General features: G+C 37.4%; 1 protein-coding gene across 1 annotated transcript in view; it reads left to right on the top strand.

Annotated features, from left to right (window-relative positions):
- The window catches only part of EFNA5 (ephrin-A5), a gene marked incomplete at its 5' end in the record, with an annotated part of 34,723 nt that extends 11,055 nt beyond the window's left edge, over positions 1-23,668 (top strand). The window contains 3 exons of the mRNA XM_010018034.1: positions 17,926-17,991; positions 18,383-18,463; positions 23,416-23,668. Of these exons, the coding sequence (XP_010016336.1) occupies positions 17,926-17,991; positions 18,383-18,463; positions 23,416-23,537 (269 nt within the window). The remainder of the gene's footprint in view (positions 1-17,925; positions 17,992-18,382; positions 18,464-23,415) is intronic.
- Positions 23,669-23,997: the final 329 nt, after the last annotated feature.

Consider the following 23,997-nt stretch of genomic DNA (forward strand, 5'->3'; position numbering starts at 1 on the left):
CAGTGAGTATGATGACAGTGTTGTGTATTTCAGACACACCGGTAGGTTATTGTTTAGCAGTTTCTTCTCAAATTTTCCTATCTTTCACAAGACTTTTAAAATTATTTTATTAGCAGTTGAATATAAACAGGCAAAATATAATGCTACTGGAGGTTCAATTTAATATTCCGGTGTAAGAATACATTTAAAATAAATCTATAACATGACAAAGTTATTAGCTGTTGAACCAGGTGTCTAAAGCCTTGAAATGCAGGTATTATTCATTTTCTGTCATTGATAGTGCTGTATCTCTTACCTGGTTCTCACCGGAGTAATAACTGCAGTCACAAGACTGTCTCTGAGGAATGAAACATCTTCTTGACAGCTGTTTGATGATATGCTGTGAAGTGCCCACACTCCAGCCCACGTGCTTTGCTGCAGTACTGCATTTTGAACTTAAACTGGGAGGAGTTTAGCTGTTTCCCATTGTGACAGTAAAAAAAACACTGCCAACTAGGTAGCAGAAACAACAGCCACCTCACAGCTTCACTGTTGTAACTGGTCTCCACATTTGTACAAAACATGCCACACGTTCCAAATTACAATAGGAGGGTCTTAGGTAGCTTTCGCTGCTGACCCTTTTTCTCTGGCCTGAGCAGAGTGATAGGCCAGCATGGTTAGAAACTGTTGCCAGAGACAGAGTTTCTCATCTGTAGTGCTGCACCTGTGGTAGCTTTGCTTAGAAACATACACTAGTGCTACAGCATATTTTGTTTGTAGTACCACTTGAAGTACTCAGTGGCAGCTCAAGCAAAACTGTGTAAATTAGTCACTGTCACATTTAGGCATTAAAAGTGAACTAGTAATTTATATTAATCACAAATGTTTCTCCAGGTTTTATTAACAAGCAGATTGGCTGCCAAAACGCTTTCTGGAAGACAGTTTTTTCTGCCACAGACAACAAAAGGGTTATTATGGGCATTTAGATAAAGATTAACAGTTTCAGCAATCCATTTGAGGAAAACTGTATTTTACTATACATTCCACTTCAATGCAGACTGTCACCGCCAGCATGATTTGTTGCCTCCTTGATAAAATCATACAGTGGAGACACAAGATGGGGTAATTGATTTTAAGAGCAGAAAGAGGTTAATCAACAAAGCAGAATGAGGTTAGAAAACAAACCAGACCCACATTTCTTAATTTTTTGGAAAGTCCAAATTTCCAATAGGAGAAGTGAAATGTCTAACTGCTATTTTAGCACATTTTTGTTCCTTTTGTCTTCATGCTTTGTTCTTTCTTTGCCCACATCATGCCTTTTTTTCCTCAAGATGGCTTCATGTGCCCTATTTAGATCTCCAGGAAAAAGTAGTACAGGTGACTCCTTCCTATTCTGTGCATCTGCAAGTAGTTCTGTGGAGTACTGTAAGAGTGGTCCATGAACTCAGTACAGGGTGTTAAAAAATGACTAGAATAATCAGAAAGAGGTCAAAATGAATATTGCAGAGTTTAACAGCAATGCAGGGCAGACTGCTAACATGACCTTCACACTTTCACATATTTTGGACAGAAAAAATAAATTTCCCAGCATACTACTTTTTGAGTTTATCGTGTTCAAAATAGTTAAAGAATAGACATGCTATTATTTTGTTTCATTATGGCTAGCTCCCTTTTTTAATTCCACTTTGGCATTTTGGATGGTATAATATGAAAGAAATCAAAACACAAGTAAAAATCAGCTGTTTTGCTACAAACGAGACAAACAAGAGTTGAAGGAGGAAAAAAACTCATTACAGAGAGATTAGAAAATTAATTGATTTGTGGCTCTGACAGTTCCCATTGGATATCTAAGGATCCTGTGAAAAGAAAGTGTAGTCTCAAACATAAAATTTCTTCCTATTATTTTTTTCTCTTGCGTAGAGACTCCTCTGAAGCATCATTATGTTCCAATTATTTTCATTGAAATAATTCACAAGAAAAGGGCATGATAAAATCAGTAGAGGTAGTGTTATTCCCCCGAGAAACTTACTGTGGCTAATACTAGAACTGTAATTGGGAATGCTTCTGTTCAGCATCAGACTTAAGAGGTTTCTGCAGGGGTGATTCTGTTTCATGAAGGTTTTGGAACTCCTGTAACATGAAGTTAATGTGACCCCTTTTTTCTCCAAATTAGCACAGGGCAACTAATGAATTCAGTGGGGTTTGAGAACTTGATCATATCCGTGGCTCAATATAAGCATGTGTGAAACTTGCAGTGAAACTGTTTAGAGAAGGATCTGCTACTTTTCCTTGTTTTCCCTGAGGTCAAGTGTTAGATTAGAGGTACTATTCTTTCAGAAATGACAAAATATTTGTAACAATGTTTTCTTCTCTACCGGCTGGCCTTTTTCTTGTGTTTATCATGTATTTATTTAGCAGCTATGTGTGTATGTATTGTATGTTCTTATACGTCCAAATATATCATAGAATCATAGAATGGTTTGGGTTGGAAAGGACTTTAAGATCATCTAGTTTCAACTCCCCTACCATGGGCATGGATGCCCCACACAAGACTATGTCACCCAAGGCTCTGTCCAACATGGCCTTGAACACTGTCAGGGATGCAGCATTTACCACTTCTTTCAGCAACCCGTTCCAGTGCCTCACCACCCTCACAGTAAAGAACTTCTTCCTTATATCTAACCTGAACTTCCCCTGTTTAAGTTTAAACCCATTACCCCTTGTCCTATCACTACAGTCCTTGATGAAGGGTCTCTCTCCAGCATCCTTCAGATCCTGAAAGGCTGCTATGAAGTCACCATGCATCCTTCTCTTCTCCAGGTTGAACAGCCCCAATTTTCTTAGCTGTCTTCATACGGGAGGTGCTCCAGCCCCCTGATCATCCTCCTGGCTTTCTTTTGGACTTCTTCCAACAGCTCCATGTCCTTCACACACACATATACACACATATGTTAAAAAAATAACATTAAAAAGTCACATATTTCTTAAATCTTTGATTAAAAAAATCTTTTTGTGTTAAAGGCTTTGGCTATTGTAATTATAAAAATGCTATTTTTTTCAAACTAAACATATGCATAATTCTAACTCCTGACAGATGAGATCTTTGCAATATAAAATGCCAGTGAAGTGCCTTCTGGGCATTGTATTATACTTTCACTAGATTATCATTCTTCTCTATGGCGTGGGCTGACCAGTTGTTCTTTCTTATCCTCAGTGTAACCATGCTATTATCACTATGCATCGCTTACACTTTGCAAAATGAAAATGAGGGTAAAGATAAATTCAGCCGTAGTTTAGATCAGAGACTGCTTGCCATACTTCTCCAGGTAGAGGCGTGACTGTTGTCTCTTTAATAACTTTACTTCCCTTTTAATTCTTCCTGGTGACTAATGAGGTAATGGATATGCATTAGAGGAGAAACATTTCCACTGAAGTCTTTCCATGTTGAAGAAAATTTCATAAGGAGCCATTCTCTACAAATGTGATCCAGCTTCCATAAGGAATTACGTCCACTTTTCAGAAAGTTTGCCACCGGCCTTGAACACTGTCAGGGATGCAGCATTTACCACTTCTTTCAGCAACCCGTTCCAGTGCCTCACCACCCTCACAGTAAAGAACTTCTTCCTTATATCTAACCTGAACTTCCCCTGTTTAAGTTTAAACCCATTACCCCTTGTCCTATCACTACAGTCCTTGATGAAGGGTCTCTCTCCAGCATCCTTCAGATCCTGAAAGGCTGCTATGAAGTCACCATGCATCCTTCTCTTCTCCAGGTTGAACAGCCCCAATTTTCTTAGCTGTCTTCATACGGGAGGTGCTCCAGCCCCCTGATCATCCTCCTGGCTTTCTTTTGGACTTCTTCCAACAGCTCCATGTCCTTCACACACACATATACACACATATGTTAAAAAAATAACATTAAAAAGTCACATATTTCTTAAATCTTTGATTAAAAAAATCTTTTTGTGTTAAAGGCTTTGGCTATTGTAATTATAAAAATGCTATTTTTTTCAAACTAAACATATGCATAATTCTAACTCCTGACAGATGAGATCTTTGCAATATAAAATGCCAGTGAAGTGCCTTCTGGGCATTGTATTATACTTTCACTAGATTATCATTCTTCTCTATGGCGTGGGCTGACCAGTTGTTCTTTCTTATCCTCAGTGTAACCATGCTATTATCACTATGCATCGCTTACACTTTGCAAAATGAAAATGAGGGTAAAGATAAATTCAGCCGTAGTTTAGATCAGAGACTGCTTGCCATACTTCTCCAGGTAGAGGCGTGACTGTTGTCTCTTTAATAACTTTACTTCCCTTTTAATTCTTCCTGGTGACTAATGAGGTAATGGATATGCATTAGAGGAGAAACATTTCCACTGAAGTCTTTCCATGTTGAAGAAAATTTCATAAGGAGCCATTCTCTACAAATGTGATCCAGCTTCCATAAGGAATTACGTCCACTTTTCAGAAAGTTTGCCACCAAGATCTGTGAGATGCAAAATATAAAATGTTCATTTTCACTGACTCTCCAAACTATGTGACATGCTATGCTATTTCTGCCTCCTTAGTTGAGGGAAAAACTGTCTTTTCCAGTAGCCTTACAGTTACCTGGCACCTAATTCTGTGTAATGATCAATGTTTGCTATTCATTCCCTTGATCTGCTCTCTGCTCAGTCACATCTACTGCTTTTTCATATCAAAAACAATAGCATTGTTTCTAACCAAGTTATGGGATATTTTCGAAATCCAATAATCTATTCTAGTTTTTACACAGGCCTAAAAGATGTACATTAAGAGTTAGCTTGGAAAAAGACCTTATAAAAGACTATCTAAGGAGAATATTTCTTAATATGCTAACCTAGCTGAGAAGAGTTATTTCTGCCTAGGACTTTTTCATTTTAGTCATCTAGAGAAGACTTTGAGTGAAAAATAGTCTTAAGTCAAAAATAAGTCTCTTAGAGAATCTGATGCCACATCTAATTTGTAGACAGAAAAGGAAGACAAAATTTTCGGAACTATATTGACTATGAGATGAGGAACTTTGTGCTTTAGAGATGTAAATTGAATTACAATTCTGGTACTTGTGTGAGTACAGCTGGATTTTCATGAGGATGTACGCTATTCCACAGAGTGCTTGTGAACAGCATATGGTATTCTGTGTGCTAATATATACATGTAAATCTGTACTCCACCCTTATAAATACGAGGTGAAATTATAAGCACATGCACATTCAACAAGAAATCAGCAATGAATGCCACACAAATAAAACAGCACCAGAAAGTCCCACGACATTGCCCTACCTCTTCATCGATTGTATTTTAGGCTGAAGAAAGAAGACCCTGAAATAATAGCTTTCTGTGAGGGGAGTGGAAAAGAAAGTCTAAAAGTAGTGGTAAATTCTTTTCTGTGCCATTTCATGAAGAAACAGCTTCATTTATAGGCATAAATTTCCCACTTACGGTTTTGCTTGGGATTTGAAAAGTAAATAGAGATTATGTATGTACAATGAATGTTAAAAACTATTAATTTCATTCACTTTAACTGGACTTCTGAAAAAGATCTCTGACAACTGTGCACACAGATTACTTGATCATCATATTCTTTTTTAACTTGACTATCAGTGAAAATGACATTGATTTTGGTGCTTCTACATTTAAGTGGAACATTTATCTAGGCTTTAGGGGACTGAAGAAATGCACCTGAACACATAGATTTTAAAAAAAGAACAACAAACCAACAACAACTCACCTAAACTCGGGGTAGATACAGTATCTATAATTTATTCTATGTAAATTGCACGTATGCATTTTCAGTCCTGTTCTTCCTTGATCCCAGTCCAAAAGTAGGTAAAATAAATAGCTTGCATATTATAAGCCCTATGTCAGAAGTGCTTAGCATTCCCAGTTAGAGTCATAATTTTAGAAGTACTTAGTTGTCACTTAGGTATCCAAATAGTTGGCCTGATTTCTAAAGTGCTTTGCACATGAATTCTTCTGAATTGCACTGAATTCTTCTGAAAATGTCATCTCTATTGCAGATTGTAAACATCTTGAAAGCTTGTCAGTAGGTTCTTTTGAATAGTATTTTTGTATTTTACCAGTTGTTGGTTTGGTTTTTTTTTTCATTTGTGTGTTTTTTTCTGTTTTTTGGGGTTTTTTTCATTTATTTGGGTTTTTTTGTTTGTTTGGGGTTTTTTGTTTGTTAGTTGTTTTTTGTGGGGTTTTTGATTTGTTTTGTTTTTTTAAGTGCAAATACTTGAGCCCTATTTCTGCTTTCCCATAATCAAGGGCTAAGATAAATAGTCTAGTACTGTAAACTGTTCCTTCCTTTTAATGTAAAGTGTTAGCTTAGAAACACTTGAAACACAATGAAAGAATCATTATAGTGCTCATGTGGATGGAAACTGACTTTAAAGTACAAGGTTTCTTTTATGCTTAACTACAGTTTTAAAGAGCTATCTCAAGAGCAAGTGTGTGTGTCTGGACAGGTAATGCTTTAATCAGATGGAAACATCTAGATGAGGAGACCAGTAACAGGGAGCTGGAGCATTGGGCTGTCTTAGCCTTTTTCTCAGGTTCCTTGCTCCTCAGAGGTGACGGGAGCAGGCCTCTTACCCTCTTCTGGTATGAAGGTGCTCCACTACTCAGCAGTGGGATTTCCTGTAGAGCTTTTGCCATCTGTGGAAGTGTTCAAAAAATACATAGGTGAGGCCCTTAGTGACATGGTTTAGTGGTGGACTTGGCAGTGCTGGGGGAGAGATTCATCTTGATAATCTTAATGGTCTTTCCCAACCTCGCTGATTTCTGTGATTCTAATTTATGTAGCAAAGCCCTGACATTAAGTGGATGGGATTTTTGTTTGTGAGCCTGTGGGTGCGTATTTTGTCAGCGGTCATGTCTCAGGTGGGAAAATTTTAAAGAAAAATCATTAAACACCCCCCATTTTGTCATGAGCTGCTAATGACCGTTATCTATATGTAGATACTGCCATATGAACTTCCTTCTCCTCCAAGCAAGTGCACACAATTTCTGTAATTGGAGATGATGGAAACTTGTCTTTACAAGCACCATCTCTTTCCATTGGAGGTGGCTCCCACATTTCATTGCTCATTGCTGAGGCTTGGGCTGAAAAGCAGGTCTAATAAAGGAGTTTTCCAGCCTTTGGTGCATTTGTGGCACCTGCTCTCCCTGGTGTGCTGCATAGCACACTGGCCATTTGTTGGCAAGTTCATATTTCACACTAGAGGGAATTGAAATGATTTAACAGACAGGAGAAGAGTTTTACTTCCAGTAGCCTGTGTATCCCTAGACTCTGATTTGGCATAAAACATCTGCTTCATGATCTGTTTCAGGGCCGGTTCCCTTCTGCCAACAAAGGTTATGACTTCAGGCAAGCTGTGCTTTCGCTGGCAGGGTGAGATTTACCTGGAGACTTGATTTAGTCAGAATCAAAGCATCCTGCCACAGAAATCCTTTTTTCAGTTATTCCTGAAAAAGCAGCCAGACAGTAATGTATTAAGATATTGAACAGTGAGTAAAGGAGGCCATTGACTTCTGTTATATGGGTTTTTGTGAGAAGTTGATGTAATCCATATCTGTGTGCTGGGAATAAACATTCATTACTGTTCTGATAGTGAGAGAAGTGACAGATATTCTACATGTACCTGCTTAATGAGCAGAGTCAGTAAGTAAATCTATTAGTTTGAGCTACAATTTATGAATATTTTCCATTTACGAAGTTAATTGGTGTAATATTGATGTAGTTTCTGTTGCAGTCTTGGGAAATAGGCCCTATAAGACGCAATATTTGGAAATACATTGGTGTATTAATTCTTTTTTTATATTCATGGTGGGGACCAAATTTCAGAGGGTTTTGTATTCTTCAAAAAAGTCAGTTTTTGAAAGACTGATACAGATTTTTGTGAGTGATCTTGATCCACACTTAGGTGTACACAAATAAAATCCATGTTCCTTCTTGCAATAACGTGGTTAGATTCAACCTTTATTAGAACAAGCAGCATATTAAAATCTATGTACTTCACTGCCGTTGACGCACAGTCTTTGCAACATATTGCTATTTTTCCTCCTTAGAAAAAAATCCTTTCTCTAGGTTAAAGAAATTAGTAATTGAATATTTGCATATCTCCAAGGAGCCATGTGGGTTAAACTCTGCATTCATCTTCTGCAGTTCTTAGGCCGCTTTTGGTTTAAGAGTAAGAACTATTGCCTTTATGAAGTGCCTTTTTCTATAAAGTCAAAACCTCACAGCAGTGCACAGAAAGCCAGTGCTATAAAGGAGCTAAGTAGAGTCTTTAATAGAGCAAGCTATGTTGTAAGTGTTTTTGTTCCTATGGAGCAGATAGATTTGGTTCCATCTGTTCCATATTCATTACAAAGGAGCTTACTTGCAGGAGGACTGACTTCCCAGGAGTAGCATCGTAATGATCTTTTCACCACAGATTGAAAGGATCTGAAAATGGTCACTTCAGTTCATCAGAAAGCAGCTAGCACTGATAGCACTTCCGACCTGTTCTTTTCTGCAGCTGTTTCAAGGTGCATGTTTTTTCTGAATAAAACAAAATAAAACTATAAACCTTGATCTCCTCCCTCCAGCCCGCCCTGCCCCTCCCTCCTTTCCCCCCATATCAGTCCTCCTTCTGAGGAGTTCAGGATATTTTCTCAAACAAATATGGAATGACATGTTACAAATAGAGGGTCAATTTTTTTTTATTTGATCTTGGTATTAAAGGCAGAAGTGAAAAATGATTTACTGCCAGTCTGGGATCCGTCTCCTGAACTTTTCTCATCATCTCTACTGTCTCAGCAAGGAGATTCTGTGAACAAGAAATCTGAAGTCCACAAAATGTGTGTGAAAGTTCCTTGCTGGGTTTCATAATTAGGATGCTTCAGTGCCAGCTTTGATTACACACCTTGTGGGCTTTCAAAAGAAAACCAAAAAAAAATTCAGCTTGATCCAAGAAAAAAAATATGCCTGTTTCTGCAGGATATTTCACAAGGGGAGAACAGAAAAATGCAGGGGTGTACCACAAGTGCTCGTACTTGGCTAAAGAACAAATTACTCAATGACCCTTGAAAGGTAAACTGGAAGTTTACAGAAATACTAAAAATTACCTAGGAACACAGAACAAGAAGAATCCTTCTGTGTCATTGGTTCTGGCTATGCAGACCTGAATTTGCTGTTGTCCTGGCTGGAATTCCTACCCCCTGTGTCTCCATGCTCCACGATGGGTTGCTGCCTGAGGCAGCTGTAAGAGTGGGATGTGCAAGCAGCAGGCATGCTTAGCCTGCCTTAGCTGATACTGCAGCATCCATGTAGATGCTGCATACCCAGGAGTTTTCTGGCCTTCTGGCCAGTAATATCATATTATGTAATTCACGTGTATGAAAGCATCCTCTTCCCTTGTTTTTTAAGACTGCAGATCAAAGAGGACATACATATTTACAGATCTGATACTTTCCCCACCCCAAAGTAAGAAATTTGATCTCAGGCTGAGGATTTTGTTTGTTCTCTTGGGAGGGTTTTTTTTTGAGTGCTGCATCTTTGCTGCAGTAACTTGAGAATAAACACACATTTGAAGTGACTTTTTCCTGACTAAGGTAAATGAGAGTATATCCCGGCTTCTTTAGAGAAACTCAGTACACTGAACCCTCTTTAAAACATGAGATGAAAGAAGCATTTGATGCACATTCTCATGCATCTCTACATAGCTACTAGAACTATATTCAGTGCAGATGTTTGTTGGTGTGAACCAGCCGGGAACTGAGATACAAGCGTAAGTAGATCTTCATGGTTACACACTGTGGGTCAGGCATTGTACAGTTCACAGCAGCGTTGCTCTAGTATGACCAGGCTTGAGGTCTCTATCCACTGAGGGGTGGGGGCACTACGTTAGGTTAGAGGCACTTAAATTGAGTAGCGATGGATACTGTGTGGTTGAGAGAAGTGAATTGGCAGAGATTTTGTCCATCTCTTTTGAACTGCAGTATGCATCAACAGGATGGATTCAAGCAAGTGGATTTGTGTTGTCCCATATTGTTTTCCATATGTATGATCTTAGATTAGATACACACAGGAAGCACCCTTAGAAACTGCTCACAACTCCGTTACGTGAGTTCCCTGACTGGTTAATGTGTAAAGAATAGAGGAGCAAGCTTGCAGCGGGGAGGTACTTGTTTAGATCAGAAAGTAGGAGGTGGAATATAGAGATCAGGATTTCCCAATCTGTTTGGGAAGATTGTTAGTGTGAAACAGAGACTATTCTGGAAGAGAGGTGGAGAAATTCTTGAGGTCTGAGAGAACAATTGTTGTAGCATTCAGGAAAATAAAAGCTTGAGAGGTATCCATTTGTTTCAACAATTTGATGTGGTATTCCTTGCTTCTAAGAAATGGTTTCCAAACCACCAAGGCTCTTGAGTCCCAGTTACGGAAAAGTGTACACATATATATCTAATTTTGAGTTCATCTGGGAATGATCACTGGAAATAGGGCTAAAAATCTTGTGGTGTACATTAATCTAAAAAACAAAGGAAAAAAGGCACAGAAGGAAATAATTTGTGGCAGAGTAAAATGAAAGGTTAGCTATCCCATGGGTGTTCTAGACTTTCCCACAGCCATAGTTATGACAGTCTACAGTCCTTTTTTCGGTATAGGTGAGACTTGTCAGATTCCTGACAAGGCTGCTGTTAGTCTCATGTAGGTTATGTTTTTTTAAATAATGATTTCAAAGCATGAGTGTGACCTGTGGCATTGAGTACGTTAGGCAAGTGACATAAAGAAGCAGGGATCACAAAATTTTAAATAAAACTGCTATTGCCTGATACCCTGGACAAATTTTGGCTAAAGAGAAGACTTCAGCTTTCTGTGCTCCAGAATTTTTAATGGTAAAGTTGATGAAGGGTTAAGGAAATCCCTCTAAGGACTGGATAAAATTTCTGGTTCATATGGTGGAATGATTGAAGGTTCAATAGACCCTTTGCAGGACTGAAGCAAATCGAATTCACCTGATAAAGATGTACGGTTACTAATATAGTGCTGGCATCTGTTATTGTATTTGTACTCCACTTGTTCATGTCCCAGGACCCCACCATAGTAGGTGTAATGAAACAGAAGTTCTCTGCCCGTAGGATCTTTACTTGTCAGAATCAGAGCTTGACTTACACTGCACTATCATATGTTTTGTAAACTTTACCCTTTCTATTTTATATCTGGTTTCCATCCTGCACAAATTTGGATTTATCTGTCTAAAAGCTGAATGTGTGCATAAAGGCTTTTTTTGTAAAGGCTGTGTCAAGGTGCTATTAGAAATTTGGCAAGAGAAAAAGCTCTTCAGAAATCTTTTGAGCAATGGTATTCTCTTCAAGCAGTCCATTTGCAAACTTCTGGGCATGCATATGCACTCAAACACATTCAAACTTGCATTATTCTCACTGTTTGCCTTCATATTAAATAACAGCAAAATACAATCCTTAGTTTGTGCATTTTTCTAAATGTTCCCCAATCTTAAGGCAGCTTCTTGAAGATCTCTTCCTGCCTTTGCATCTTCCTCCTGCATGAGACATAAACAAAATATTTTGTTGCTTTACTTAGGTGAGTCAGCAGAAGTAACTTTTCATGTCTTCATTGACATGATTGGATGGGAATTTGAGCAAATTGTTATAGTGGAAGGTGTCCCTATCCAGGACATAAGGGTTTGAACTAGATGATCTTTGAGGTCCCTTCCAACCCAAACTATTCTATGTATGTGTCACACTCCTAACAGTATACAACATTTCTAATTGCTTCTGTATTTTTATAAGCTAACAGTATTTACAAGCATAGCATAGAAAGTTAGAAATGTGTCTAAATATTTTAAAGTTAATGGCAATCCCCTGAAAATGGAGTTGAATGGAACACGTCTCTGCCTTAATTATAGTTTCAGAAGTCGTAAAGCTAGACATGGGTAATATGAAGTCCATTAAAGTATAAGAGGTTTAGTAACATGATACAATACCCACAAATACCATGTGGGTGAACATGTTGCTTTAAAGATCAAAAAGAGAAGGTCATTATTAACAAAACTATAATGTCTCTTCAAAGGATTTACTTATGTCTAGTTCTTAGAGATGGAAATTAGCAAAATGGATAGCCTGCTTGAAGAAAAACATTTTATTTCTAGTGATAACAAGGGAAAATCAAAGTACAGAAGTGCTTATGAAAAGTATGAGGAGGATATATTTTTCTCTAAGTGCTCTGTTTGATAGTATTAACTTGTTTTACTAGTAATTTACTCTAATACAGTCTTAATGATGTACAATAACTGTATTTGGTTTTGTTAATGCCACTGAAAACAGTAATGAGATCTGAGGTTTTTATTTCACTCAGTTAATAAGTGTTGGTTTGTTGCAATAGAATAGTATGACATCAGTCATTTATATTTTGCTAGTGTAGAAATGTTAGCCCTTATTTTATGGTATGTAATACAGTTTGCCTTTATGAAAGAGAAACCTTCTTATATTAGAGAAAGGCCTGTAAATATTTCATGTAGGAGCAACTATATGATATATTTTTCACCTACACGTCCTCATTTCACAGGAGCTTACATGCAACTAAAAGTCCATTCAAAGCAGGATACGCCTTTCATTGATTTGCAGCTGAACTTTGTTTGGTTTTTAATGAGAAGAAACACCAAAGAGGCAAGATTGATTCTCTGGGAAGCTCAGGTTGCAGTTAGATAACAGCTTTGTCCTAGTACATAAGCAAACATAACTGCTCTTGTTTTTATTTAAAAAAAAAAGTCTTTGCAAAGAACAGCCAAGCTTGCTTCTTGCTTCTCACTTTGGTTCAAGGCTTGGCTCAGGGCAACACCTCAGCCAGGGTTGGGTTTTTCTGGAGTTAAAATGTCAGCTTTGTTGTCCTCCTGAAGGCGTGAAGAGTACAGGCTGCCATGCATTAAGGTGATTTTGTTTTTTCCTGAACTCAATTGGACTCAGTAACTTGGTGGGGCAGATAATAAAAGCATGAGTATAACAAACCTTTGGACTGAACTCGAAGTGATGCTGTCTGCCTCATATGAGCCCTCAGCTGCTGCTCATGTCTGGACATACGGAGTGCTGAGAAGAACTGGGCTTTGGGATGCTTTGCCATTCTGATGTTTAGCCAGACTAAAAAAGTCTGACTCCAGTACACCAACCAGGGCAACAACAGAGATGTCTTGTCATTAAATCAACCTCTAGGACAGATAAGGAACCTTCCTGAGAGAGATACAAGGCTGGACCATGCTAAGAGGAAATTCTGGATTAATGGCTTAATTAAACTGGAAGTCCATCTCTTACCATAAATTACTTGATTATGTTTTGTATGACTTCGATAGGAAACCTGCTTTCAATCCATGCAGCCTTCAACCACATATACAAACTGCAATGGATTAGAAACTGCAATAAAAATTATATTCTTCCTAGCCAAGCAGTTGCAATGGGACAGTTAATTCAGTATTAAGTGCTAATGCAGAAACAGGGTCTATGTATTACTTTCTTCCAAGAACTCTCACTAAAATAACATTTGTCTAACAGGTTATTTCCATTTTCTAGGCTCTTTTTAGGGGGTCTGAGAAATATAGTTGCCGGTCAGATAGGCCATAATAATCCAGTGTTTTTACAAGTCCAAAGCTGGTGAGGATTAGGTATAAAACATTAGAAAACAAAAGTAGTATTTCATAATTTGTTTGTTGTTGTGCACACAACTTTTATCAAGTCTTTTTCTCCATTGCTCTGCACTTTGTGATTTGTATCTTACATGAATAAGTTTGTGTATGTGTGTAGGCATGTATATATCTATATACAGAGATGAGTACAGAAATACTATGTGATTGGTTTTACATTCACTTCATAAAGATGTAGCTGAGCATGTAGGAGTAAAGCAAAATATGCATTTTTATTAGGTGCCCTTTTAATACTGTGGATTTTTAAACTTCATTTGGAAATACTAGTATCCATAGTAATTTTGCATTTATTAATCCTTAGGCATCTGTTTGATTGTTTATTTGTTTTCCTTGTTAGGTAATTTTTCTTAGTTTTCAAGTGTTCTTGGCATTCCTAGATCAGGTGGTTTTCCAGACAAAATTCTCGGTCTGTTGGCTTGAGATTTCTAAGTCTTTAATTTGCTCAGAAAATTTTTTGTGTGAAATCTCATCTTGGTGATGACTAAACACAGACACTGCAATAGCAAGGGTACAAAAAAGTTTAGTCACAATTTACTGAGGATATGTGCTTAATTTTTAGGTGTGAAGAATGAGTAAGTCACAGACATTCAATACTTTAATTTTCTCGGAATGGAGTTGTGTTTTTGCTACCAGAACAAAACTTTTGCCGGTATGTTGAAATGGAAGAGCAGACATGCAAGAACTCTTTTTTAAAATTAAACTCATGAATTAGTGAAAGGTGAGATTTCCATAAGACCAGTATTTATCTGTTTGTAATTTTTCATTTTAGCACTTACAAGTTAAAAATGATCAGCAAATCCTTTCAGGTAGCTTCTTTTTTGATAAATAATTTTGAAGACCCGTTGTTGTCCTGATATGTGGGTCTTACTTCATGTATGCACACAAGGGAATGCTTTATTGATTCATTAAATTCTAGCTGACTCTTTCAGTTGTACCGTTTATGCAAATTTGTAACTTTTTTCAATCTAAAGTGTGATAAGAATATTAATATCTAATTCTGCATTTACCTGCCTAATTTGCATATATTTTGTTGTATAGTAAATCACATGAAAACCTACAGGGGAAAGGCTCAGCTCTTCTAACAACTAATAGGCTATTTTTTCTTTTTCTTTTGACTTGCACAAATTGAGAAATATTGCCTGTGGCAAACATAATGGAAAACTGCATTTTTAATGCTCCCACACATACTCATTTCTTTACAAAGAAAGAAGCAGATGACTGCTCTTAAAAATAAAACTTTCTAAAGGTCCATAGCTGACACAGGATATTGGATGCTAAAACACTTCAGGTTGGTAGAGTTATGATCTGCAGGCTATGTAAGGTTACCTGGATATTGGATTTGACTAATGGTAGTGGTATTGTGCCTGAAAGGAATATAGGCAAATCATATCTATAAATATTTTCTCCTGAAGAGATTGTCTGTAACTTACAGGACTAAGAGAGTGGAAAGACTGCATAAACATGAGTTTCTGATTTACAACATGCAGCATCCTGTGTATGGGGTTGCTGCAAGTTCTCCCTTTGTGGTGTTTTGCCAGGTGATTACCAGAAGTTACATGTACAACCCTTTTGACTGGGCAGTGTTAGGTGTTTACTCTAGCTGTATGCATGTGGCATCTCAATTTAGTGTGCTGGGGAGAATTGAAAAATTAGTTCCCTGTTCACTTCCCAGTCTGAACTAATACTTATGGTCAGTGCTTGTGGTTGGGAAGTACTTATCAGTGCCAAAATTCATGTAACACACAGAGAGGGTGCTGGTAGTAATATATCTGCAGTGAACTGAGGTGAGATCTTGGTGTGGTATCTCAGATCTTCTCTACAAGGAGACCGTATTTCTGGACATCTTAGCAGAGGCCGGAAGAAAACATTCATCACCGTTTCTTAAAACAGTGAGAACAGTCTTGTCTCCACAGTATTTAACGAACACTGCTTTATAATTCTTCTGAGAATACTCTGAATGAACTGGTAATAGAAACTTGAAATACAAAATAGCAAGAGTTGTCATCTGCACAATAGCTGCAGCATGCTATGTCGGGGCTTGGGGTTGTTGCAATTCTGCATAAGGAAGAAGTTTCTGTTCCTTTACCACTGTCTGCCCATTCTGAAACAGATGTGCTGAGTGACTTAGGTAAATGAAGAGCTATTTGTACACTGAATGGTTCCAGTTTTGCTGTCTAATAGCATCAAAGCTAAAAATTCCCTTTAAATAAGTGTATTTTGTGATGCACTTCTGAAATGATTTCTGAACAGAAGAATCTGTTAGTGATAAAATTACTGTAGGGACTCTATTTTGGCTAATATTGGAAACATTATTTACGCCTTTATGCTAGTAATGTGGTAATGACTATAGAATTCTTATCTTTCGAGATCTACAACTGTCTGTTTAGTCTGAGCAAAATATTTAGCCAGTTGCGTATGTTCAATCAGGGCCACAGAAAGGACACAATTTCCTGAATATAACTGCAGAGTGCAAATATCATGCCCTAAATAACACACCAATTACTATAAATGTCAGTAAAGAGAGGTTTTCTGATTTTGATTTAGTAAGAACTTATAGCAAAGCCAGCTGTTAACACTTCTTCACTTGTCATTGTGAAGGGGGAACACCATTTCTGCACACTTTCGTCTTTTGATTAAAAGAGGGAAACAATTTTTCAAGCACTTTCCAACAGGTGCAGACCCACAGCATTAGCTGTACTGGGCTCTTTACTTTGCTCCTTTTCTGTGTTTGTACCAAATTTTCTAGTTCTTCTTGGCAAGTTATTTGAGGAAAAAGCTGATGTCTGTCTTGGAAGCACATCATCAAAGACCAAGAGAATTTATTTCTAGCTGGTTGAGGAGCCCTTCAAGTGTAAGATTAGCATGAAGACAATGAGATTCATGTCTGTGTAAAAACATGTAAGTTATTTGTCACAAACTGGACAGAATTAAGAAAAATGGATGAAACAGTGATACATAGAACAAACTAGCATGTTGCCAGCCCAATCACCTTTTGTAAATCAGGACAGTCTCCAATAGTTGCCATTTGCTGTAAAAGACAACTTATTCTGCCTTAATACATAGCTTTTTTAATTACGGGTAAGACTATACAATGAAATAAAAATTACTTTGCAGTGCTGCAGGCAGTATTTTCAGCTATAGCTTTTGAGGGTTTTTTCAAGGGTAAAAAACCCATGGATATGAATAGTTTTTCAGGAGTGAAAATCTGCATGCCCAAATCAAGTTGCTTGGATGCCAGCATACATGTTGAAATGCAAGCCAATGTACAATTTCAAAGTTGCAGACATTGGTGAAAGTTACCAGTGTGTTCAGACTGACAGATACTACACTAGGGAATCCAGTCTGTGGTGACAGGCAGGCGCATTTCCCTATAATCATGTCTTTTGAGGCAGGCATAGTTCTAGAAAGGAAGTTTTCACAGCAGCATGTATTCCTGGGAAATAATTAGGTGCTGACACTAGTCTTATGTGTGTGATCTTTTGCACTGGACATTATGTTTACACTTACTCTTTTTCAGTAAGTACTCTTAAAATGGAAAACTTTGAATGGGAAATTACGAGGTAGGACAGAAAGAAGGAATAAGCTGCTTTTGGTTTGCTAGTTATAGAACACGGGGAATCATGTTTTTACTGAAGCAATGTGAGTCTTTTCTCAACAAATACAGAGGTATTTGACCATATGGAGGATGATTTTTCTGTATAATTCAATTGTCTGTATTTCTACTTTTGTTGGGAGTATATACATAGTTCTATTTTTAGCATTGTCACCTTCAGTGTCTCTTTGTTTTTTCATCCCTTTTTGGATTGCTGAAGCCCATGGCCTAATGTTTCAAGACTAGCTTTTCTCTAAGTGACCTTAATTATTTTGAAGTGTAATTTTTCAGAGCAGACACCTGCATTACAGCAGAAACCATATTAAACAACCTCTTGAGAAAAAGGTGTGGAAAGGTAAAAGGAGATAATGAAACATTGAAAATACCGTGTGCTTCACTTCTTCCATATAAAATAGTCAAAAAAGGGATTAGAATAAAATCTGCAGTTCTTTCCCTGCTTTTGCGTAATCAAAATAGTTTGTGCAGTTGAAGTCCTTACCATCAGAGTCTGAAATGTGTCCAGCCCTTCAAGTAAAGGGGAGATAAAGGATATTTTATTTTAGCACAAGAAATGACTTTAATTTTCACTCTCTTACTTTTCTACTTGTCTTTTCTTGTTCCCCATTTACAGCTTCTGCGATCCCAGATAATGGAAGGCGATCCTGTCTAAAGCTTAAGGTCTTTGTGCGACCAGCAAGTAAGTTCTTCAGATTAAGCTTCCGAGGGTGGCTTTGTAGCGCATGCTTTATCGTGTGGTCTAGTAAACAGCAGTAAACCTTATTTTAGTGTTAAATCTTGTGTATCTGTTCTGTACAGCAACATTTGTGCTATGATTTTCATCATATTTTCTTATCATTTTTCATAAAGCTTTGTTTTAATTATATGGCAGTTGCTAACTTGTTGTTTCTTAAACTGTTGTGCAAATGAAAGGCTATACTGGCATTTGGACAAGTGCCACAGACTTTAAAATATAAATATGCTTAATTTTATCTACTAAATAGAGAGACAAAAGAGAGGAAAAAAGGAAAGTGGGGAGTTTAAGGGTGTCTCACTAACATATTTGGCTGTTATCTCTATTTTTGTTATAGACAGCTGTATGAAAACTATAGGTGTTCATGATCGTGTTTTCGATGTTAACGACAAAGTAGAAAATTCATTAGAACCAGCAGGTTAGTATGCTTAGAGAATCTCTTTTAACAAATGCGTGTGTCCCTCTGGTGCTTCAGTACTTTTTTTCCTCTTCTCTCTGCATGTTTTGCATGGTACAACTGCTCTGCTTTTGCACATTTCTAGAGTGCTAATATTGCTTATGCTTTCCTGTATGGTTGTTTAATGCAGGGGAGGAAAACGTTGCTTTATTTGGTTTTTGGTGACGTGGTTTAATAAAATACGGTGTGTGCCAGTGTAAATTTTTTTTCCAGTATCCTGAAGTCACTGGCCCATGCAAGCCAAAACCCCAGCTCACTGACAAAACTCTGTTTACTAACTGAGCCCAAAGTTTTAGAAACAGTCAATGGGCACAACTTCATTTATTGTGTGCTTTAGAAAGACTTTAAGAAAAATAGAACCACTGCTTGTATGACACAGGTATGCATCTGACTGAGTTAGTGTGTAAGTAAGCAACTAGTCCTTTAAAATTATATTTATTTGTATGTATATTTGGTTAGGCAATGTATAATTTTTTACACACATGTGTGCACACAAACACATACACACTCTGATATCTGTAAATTCCTATACTTTTTTTATTGAAACAAACTTAAGTTTTGGGGGGCTTTTCTGTCCTTTTTTGCAAAACACTGCGTTAGGAATAAGAATAATGCTTGCTATGATAAAGCCCTTCAGTAGCCTAAGGCAAATTTACATTAACCTCCACCATCACAAGCTGATATGTTTCTGTGTGGAAAGTGCATATATATGGTTTGTATAACTCAGGTTTGTGGCAGGAACATTTTAATTCTAGTGGTGTGAGTAATCCCACCAAGTTCAGTGGGATGGTTCATGACATTAAAATTAGGTGGATATGTAGGAAGAGTATTTGCAATAGTAGTATTACCTGTTTGTTTTATATCCTACACATTACTCACACATTGTATTCAAGCCTCAATAATTAATGTAACCAGTTAAAAAAAACAAAAAAATATACCAAAAAAGAATTGCACACATTTTGTACATACCCTGAAGAACAGATTACCAGTATCTGGGCTTTTTTTTCCCTTCTTATTCTATTTGAAAGAGACTTCCTTTTTGGTATGAAACAACATACAATTTTTTTTTTCTCTTTGTTATTTACAGTTTCTTTAACTAAATAATGCTTCCATAAGTCATCCAATTTGAATGATTTACCTATGGGTACACAATAGATTTTACTATTTTCCTTTTAAGAGAATTTTTGGAACTCTCTTAAAAATACCAGGTTTTAGAATCAAAGATGTTCTCTAAACAAATTTAGATGCAAGGAGAGTGCATTTACATTAAAATATATTTGTACATTTATTAACAGCATTCTTCTACAGAAAGCATTAGGATGATTTTTCCCTACCTCTAGGTAACCTATGAATCTAGAAATTCAATTAATTTCTTTATGTTTTGTGATTTGGTGAGCTTGGGAAAATTAATGTGCATTTCTCCTGTTACAAAAGAAATCATCTGAGTGCTATATGCCTGATTTTAGCGAACTTATTTTAAACATTTTTCTTACAGCAGCACTGCTGTCTTCCCATTGAATGTCTATACCTAACTAGCACCATCACAAAACCATATTGTTAGAAAGCAGCAGGCAAACCAGGGAACAAAAATCATACAAAGACATCTTGCAGTCTGAGATGAAATACTGTTTTTGTTATCAGTGGGAAATAATAGATTTAATGAGAAGGTTTGGTAGTAGAAAGTTTCCACTCTTGACATCAGTATATATTTGCATTATTATTTGGACCAGTCACCATTAGATTATCAGTCATTCCTACATCTGCCAACTGCTATCACACTTATCTGTTATTAGGCTGTTAGACTTGCCACTACCTTGGTGGATCTTGTTGCATGTGATCTGTGTCATGTACTAATTTACCTGCCTCTGACATGCATCTTCTGCTTCTGTGCTCTCCCCTGGCCTGCCACTGTCTTCTTCCACAGCAGACAGAAAACTGGGAGGCAAGAGGGTCATGTTCAGCAGATTATTTGCTGTCACCTTTCTTTTAAAAATCACAATTTGTGTAATTTTTGAACACTTGTAATTACATTGGTCAGTTGACAAACTTGTATGAAAATGTCTACAGAGATTACACCTGTTTCAGAAAAGGTGAAAGTAATTGGTCTACTCCTGTCCTCCCCCTCTCTTCATCCTTAATAGTAAATATAAAAAGTCCCTAAACAAAAATTGCAGCTGTGCATATCCGGAAAATTTACACCTGAAGCAGACGTTGTAAACCTATGTGATCACGAAAATTCGTGGCAATTGAAATAATTTTTTCTAGTTTCTTCTGGCATTCCTAGTCTTAAGTAGTGACCTTCCAAATTTTAAGCACAAATTTTGTACTCTTCATCACTTGCCTTCAGTGTTAAAAATAAAGCGAAACCTTTTTCCCAAGCATTAAACATTGTGCAGTGTTATAACTGTGTGCCTCCAAGGAAAATTGTACTTGTGAAGTGATTTTGAGAACCACAGATTAACCATGTGCTCTAACATACGAGTACAAAAACCTTGGGACTGTGCTGACAGAAAACCCCCATGATTTCTTGAAAGGAACCTATTAATGTTGCGTGAAAATTAATTCCTCTGTGAAGAATGGCTTTATAAAAATGACACCATAGAAATCTCCATATTTTTCATGTAAAAGAAGTAATCTTTTTAGTTTAGGACTTTTTTGTTGACTTTTTTTAGCAGTAGCCAGTGTTCCAGTCATGGCAGTATCTGATAGTCAAAGTGAATGAAAATTTATTATTGCTCTATGCTAGTTTTGCCCTATTGTGTTTTAGTGCTGACTCATGGATGTAATTAGAACAAAACTGTTGACACTCGACATTGCAAATCAGACTTATTTGCATTTCTATTGGTGATGCAAGAGGTGGAAGGTACTGCACCTCATTGTCATCTTCAGTTTTAGTTCATCAGCAGTGAGTAAATGTTTCCAAATCGGGAAGAGCTGACTCTATATATATGAATGAAGAGTTAACAGCTACAATAGGGATATTTTTTTCCCCATAGAATAGGGATTTTTTTTCCCTATAACTTTTTAGAGTATGATTTAATTAGTACCTGCTTTTGTGAAATACTGTACTCTCATTGCACTGTCACCAAAGTACAGAAGTGTAACTCAGAAGTGAAATGCGAGACAGCTTTTGGTACTTGCAACCACTGGAACTGGAACATTTCAGTAGCCAGCATTCACTGAAAGGGCCTTGTTCAGGGCTGAAGTGCCTGGTGAGGTCTCCCTGCTGTACATGGTGAAGAACTGTAACCAAAGTTGTTCCAGCCAGCCTTTCCCACTGTCATCAGTGGCTCTGTCATCTGATGATGTCCCTTTCTTACAAATGTGAACATATTTACAGCTGATCAGTGCTTGCCTTTCATACTTTTGCCTTGAGCAGTCCTGAAGACCTGTTGGTAAGCTTGATGTGCATCAGTTAGGACTGGAAAAAAAAAATGTTATAAATTACTAATCCAGATTACTATGCATCTTTCTGTGTAACTGAACTGGGGCTGAAGAGCCTATTAACCTAAATTATGCTTTTGTGCTCTAACTGCTTTTGTGCTAGCTGACAAGGTTATGAAAAAAAGGATCTTGTTTCTAGCTAAAGCGAGGTAACGTGGAAAGCTCCACACCAAAGCAGCATGGTGATCCCAGTGTCCTGACTCCTGCCTTTAAGTGGATTTGCACAGCTCTCACCCAGGGTCACGCTGGCAGTGCAATTTGTTTAGATGGGGACTATGAGACAGCTACATCATAGATATGTCAACATATCTCACAAAATGGGGGAGCTTATTACACTAAGTAGTGAGATACTGTTAATTTTCCTGGAAACTTAGGCACTCTAAAATAACTTCAGAATAAATTTTGAGGCCACTTCATCATTCCTAAAAAGGTTTAGCTTATTTAATTCATTTGGTACTAAGAAAATAGAAATCCAGAGATGAATTTTTATGGCAAGCCTCAGACAGATTACTTTAAAATAGCCAAATTAGATAGCTGTGGATATGCAAAACTTTGCAGAGGCAAATACCACAGCTATAACAACACTAAAGTTGAATTTTACTTCACCTACCTACATTTATGTTACAAGCTGTGGTTTTAAGGCTGATCTTTGGTTTACAAAAACTAAACAGAACTTCATCTGGTATCATAAATTTAGTACTCGCTACTGTGTTATCTTCTGTCACTAATGTATAAGCATGTTTACCTAACACAGCTGGTTCTTTTTTGCATTAGTTTTAGCAGTGTATATGTAAATCTGGGGGGGGTTTGTATCATAAAAGGTAGTCTGTTACCTGCAAGGTTTCCCAGATTGAGTAGGTGTTCTATAGAATTGGAGATTATCATGTGTTAGCCTTTAAAATTCTCTTTCAAGAAAGGGAAACTGATCTTATACCCCCTGTACATCCTCAAATGTGCTACACATCAGTGGAAATTTCATGCGTGGAAGTGGAATATATACCTGGGTTTACAGGCTGTCATTTCAAATTCAGGAGCCAAAACCTATAACTCAGTAAGAGTATTAACTGTGAAATTAATTCTGATCACATGCAGCATTTCTTCAAAGCCTTTTGAAAATCAGGTGTTTTTATTTAACTGCCTCCCTGTTGACATTGCTACCTAAGAAGCCATCCAAACCTAGAGCTACACTGTTTTATTAGAAGAAGAATCATTCATTCCTCAATGTTCTGAAATCAGACTTACTTTCTGTTCCTCTGGAATTCAGTGGGAGTTTTGCCAGTAAGAAGTGCAGGACTTGGCCCCAAGTTGGTTACATAATGAGGTATTACACGCTTGTGAAAGTCAATGACAGCACAAGGTTCATTGCCCTATTTCATAAAGGCACTGAAATCTACTTACAGTTGTCGGCTCAGTGAGAGTTTATTAAGGATGCAAAATCTCATTGGAATGTATGCTTTCTGTTTGAACAGATGATACCGTACATGAGTCAGCCGAGCCATCCCGTGGTGAGAATGCAGCACAGACACCAAGGATACCCAGCCGGCTTTTGGCAACTCTGTTGTTCCTCCTGGCAATGCTTTTGATATTATAGCACAGTATGCTCCAGCAACCTGTCACAGAAAATACCAGGATCTTGGAACATCAAAGATCCACCTAACTCATCATCCCAGGAAAGGGACTTTATTGTTTTTGCAGATGTCAAATTGTTATTTTTCCCTTTTCCCTTTTCTTCTCCCTTTAGCCTGAACTCAGCAAAAATTTGAAGGGGATAACTAGCTTCAACACCCACCCCTACCTACCCTTGACTTTCTTAACCCCTCCATATAAATAAAAGGACTCCAAATGAAAATGCCAAACTATAATAGTGACACTAGTGATTCTTATTTTCCTCTGCATTCTCCTTTAAGAAGTCACCTCTGTCAGCTCACTGTGTCATCCGTATGTGGACAAGGAAGAACAGTGGCATATGCAGTCAGTGAAGGATAAGGAAAGTGTGTTAAAGCCTGAGAGAGTTTTTCTCTCTGGTACAATATTTATGCCTTCTCGTTCAG

This window comes from Nestor notabilis, unplaced genomic scaffold (genome assembly GCF_000696875.1).
Source record: "Nestor notabilis isolate BGI_N333 unplaced genomic scaffold, ASM69687v1 scaffold2317, whole genome shotgun sequence".
NCBI lineage: Eukaryota > Metazoa > Chordata > Aves > Psittaciformes > Psittacidae > Nestor > Nestor notabilis.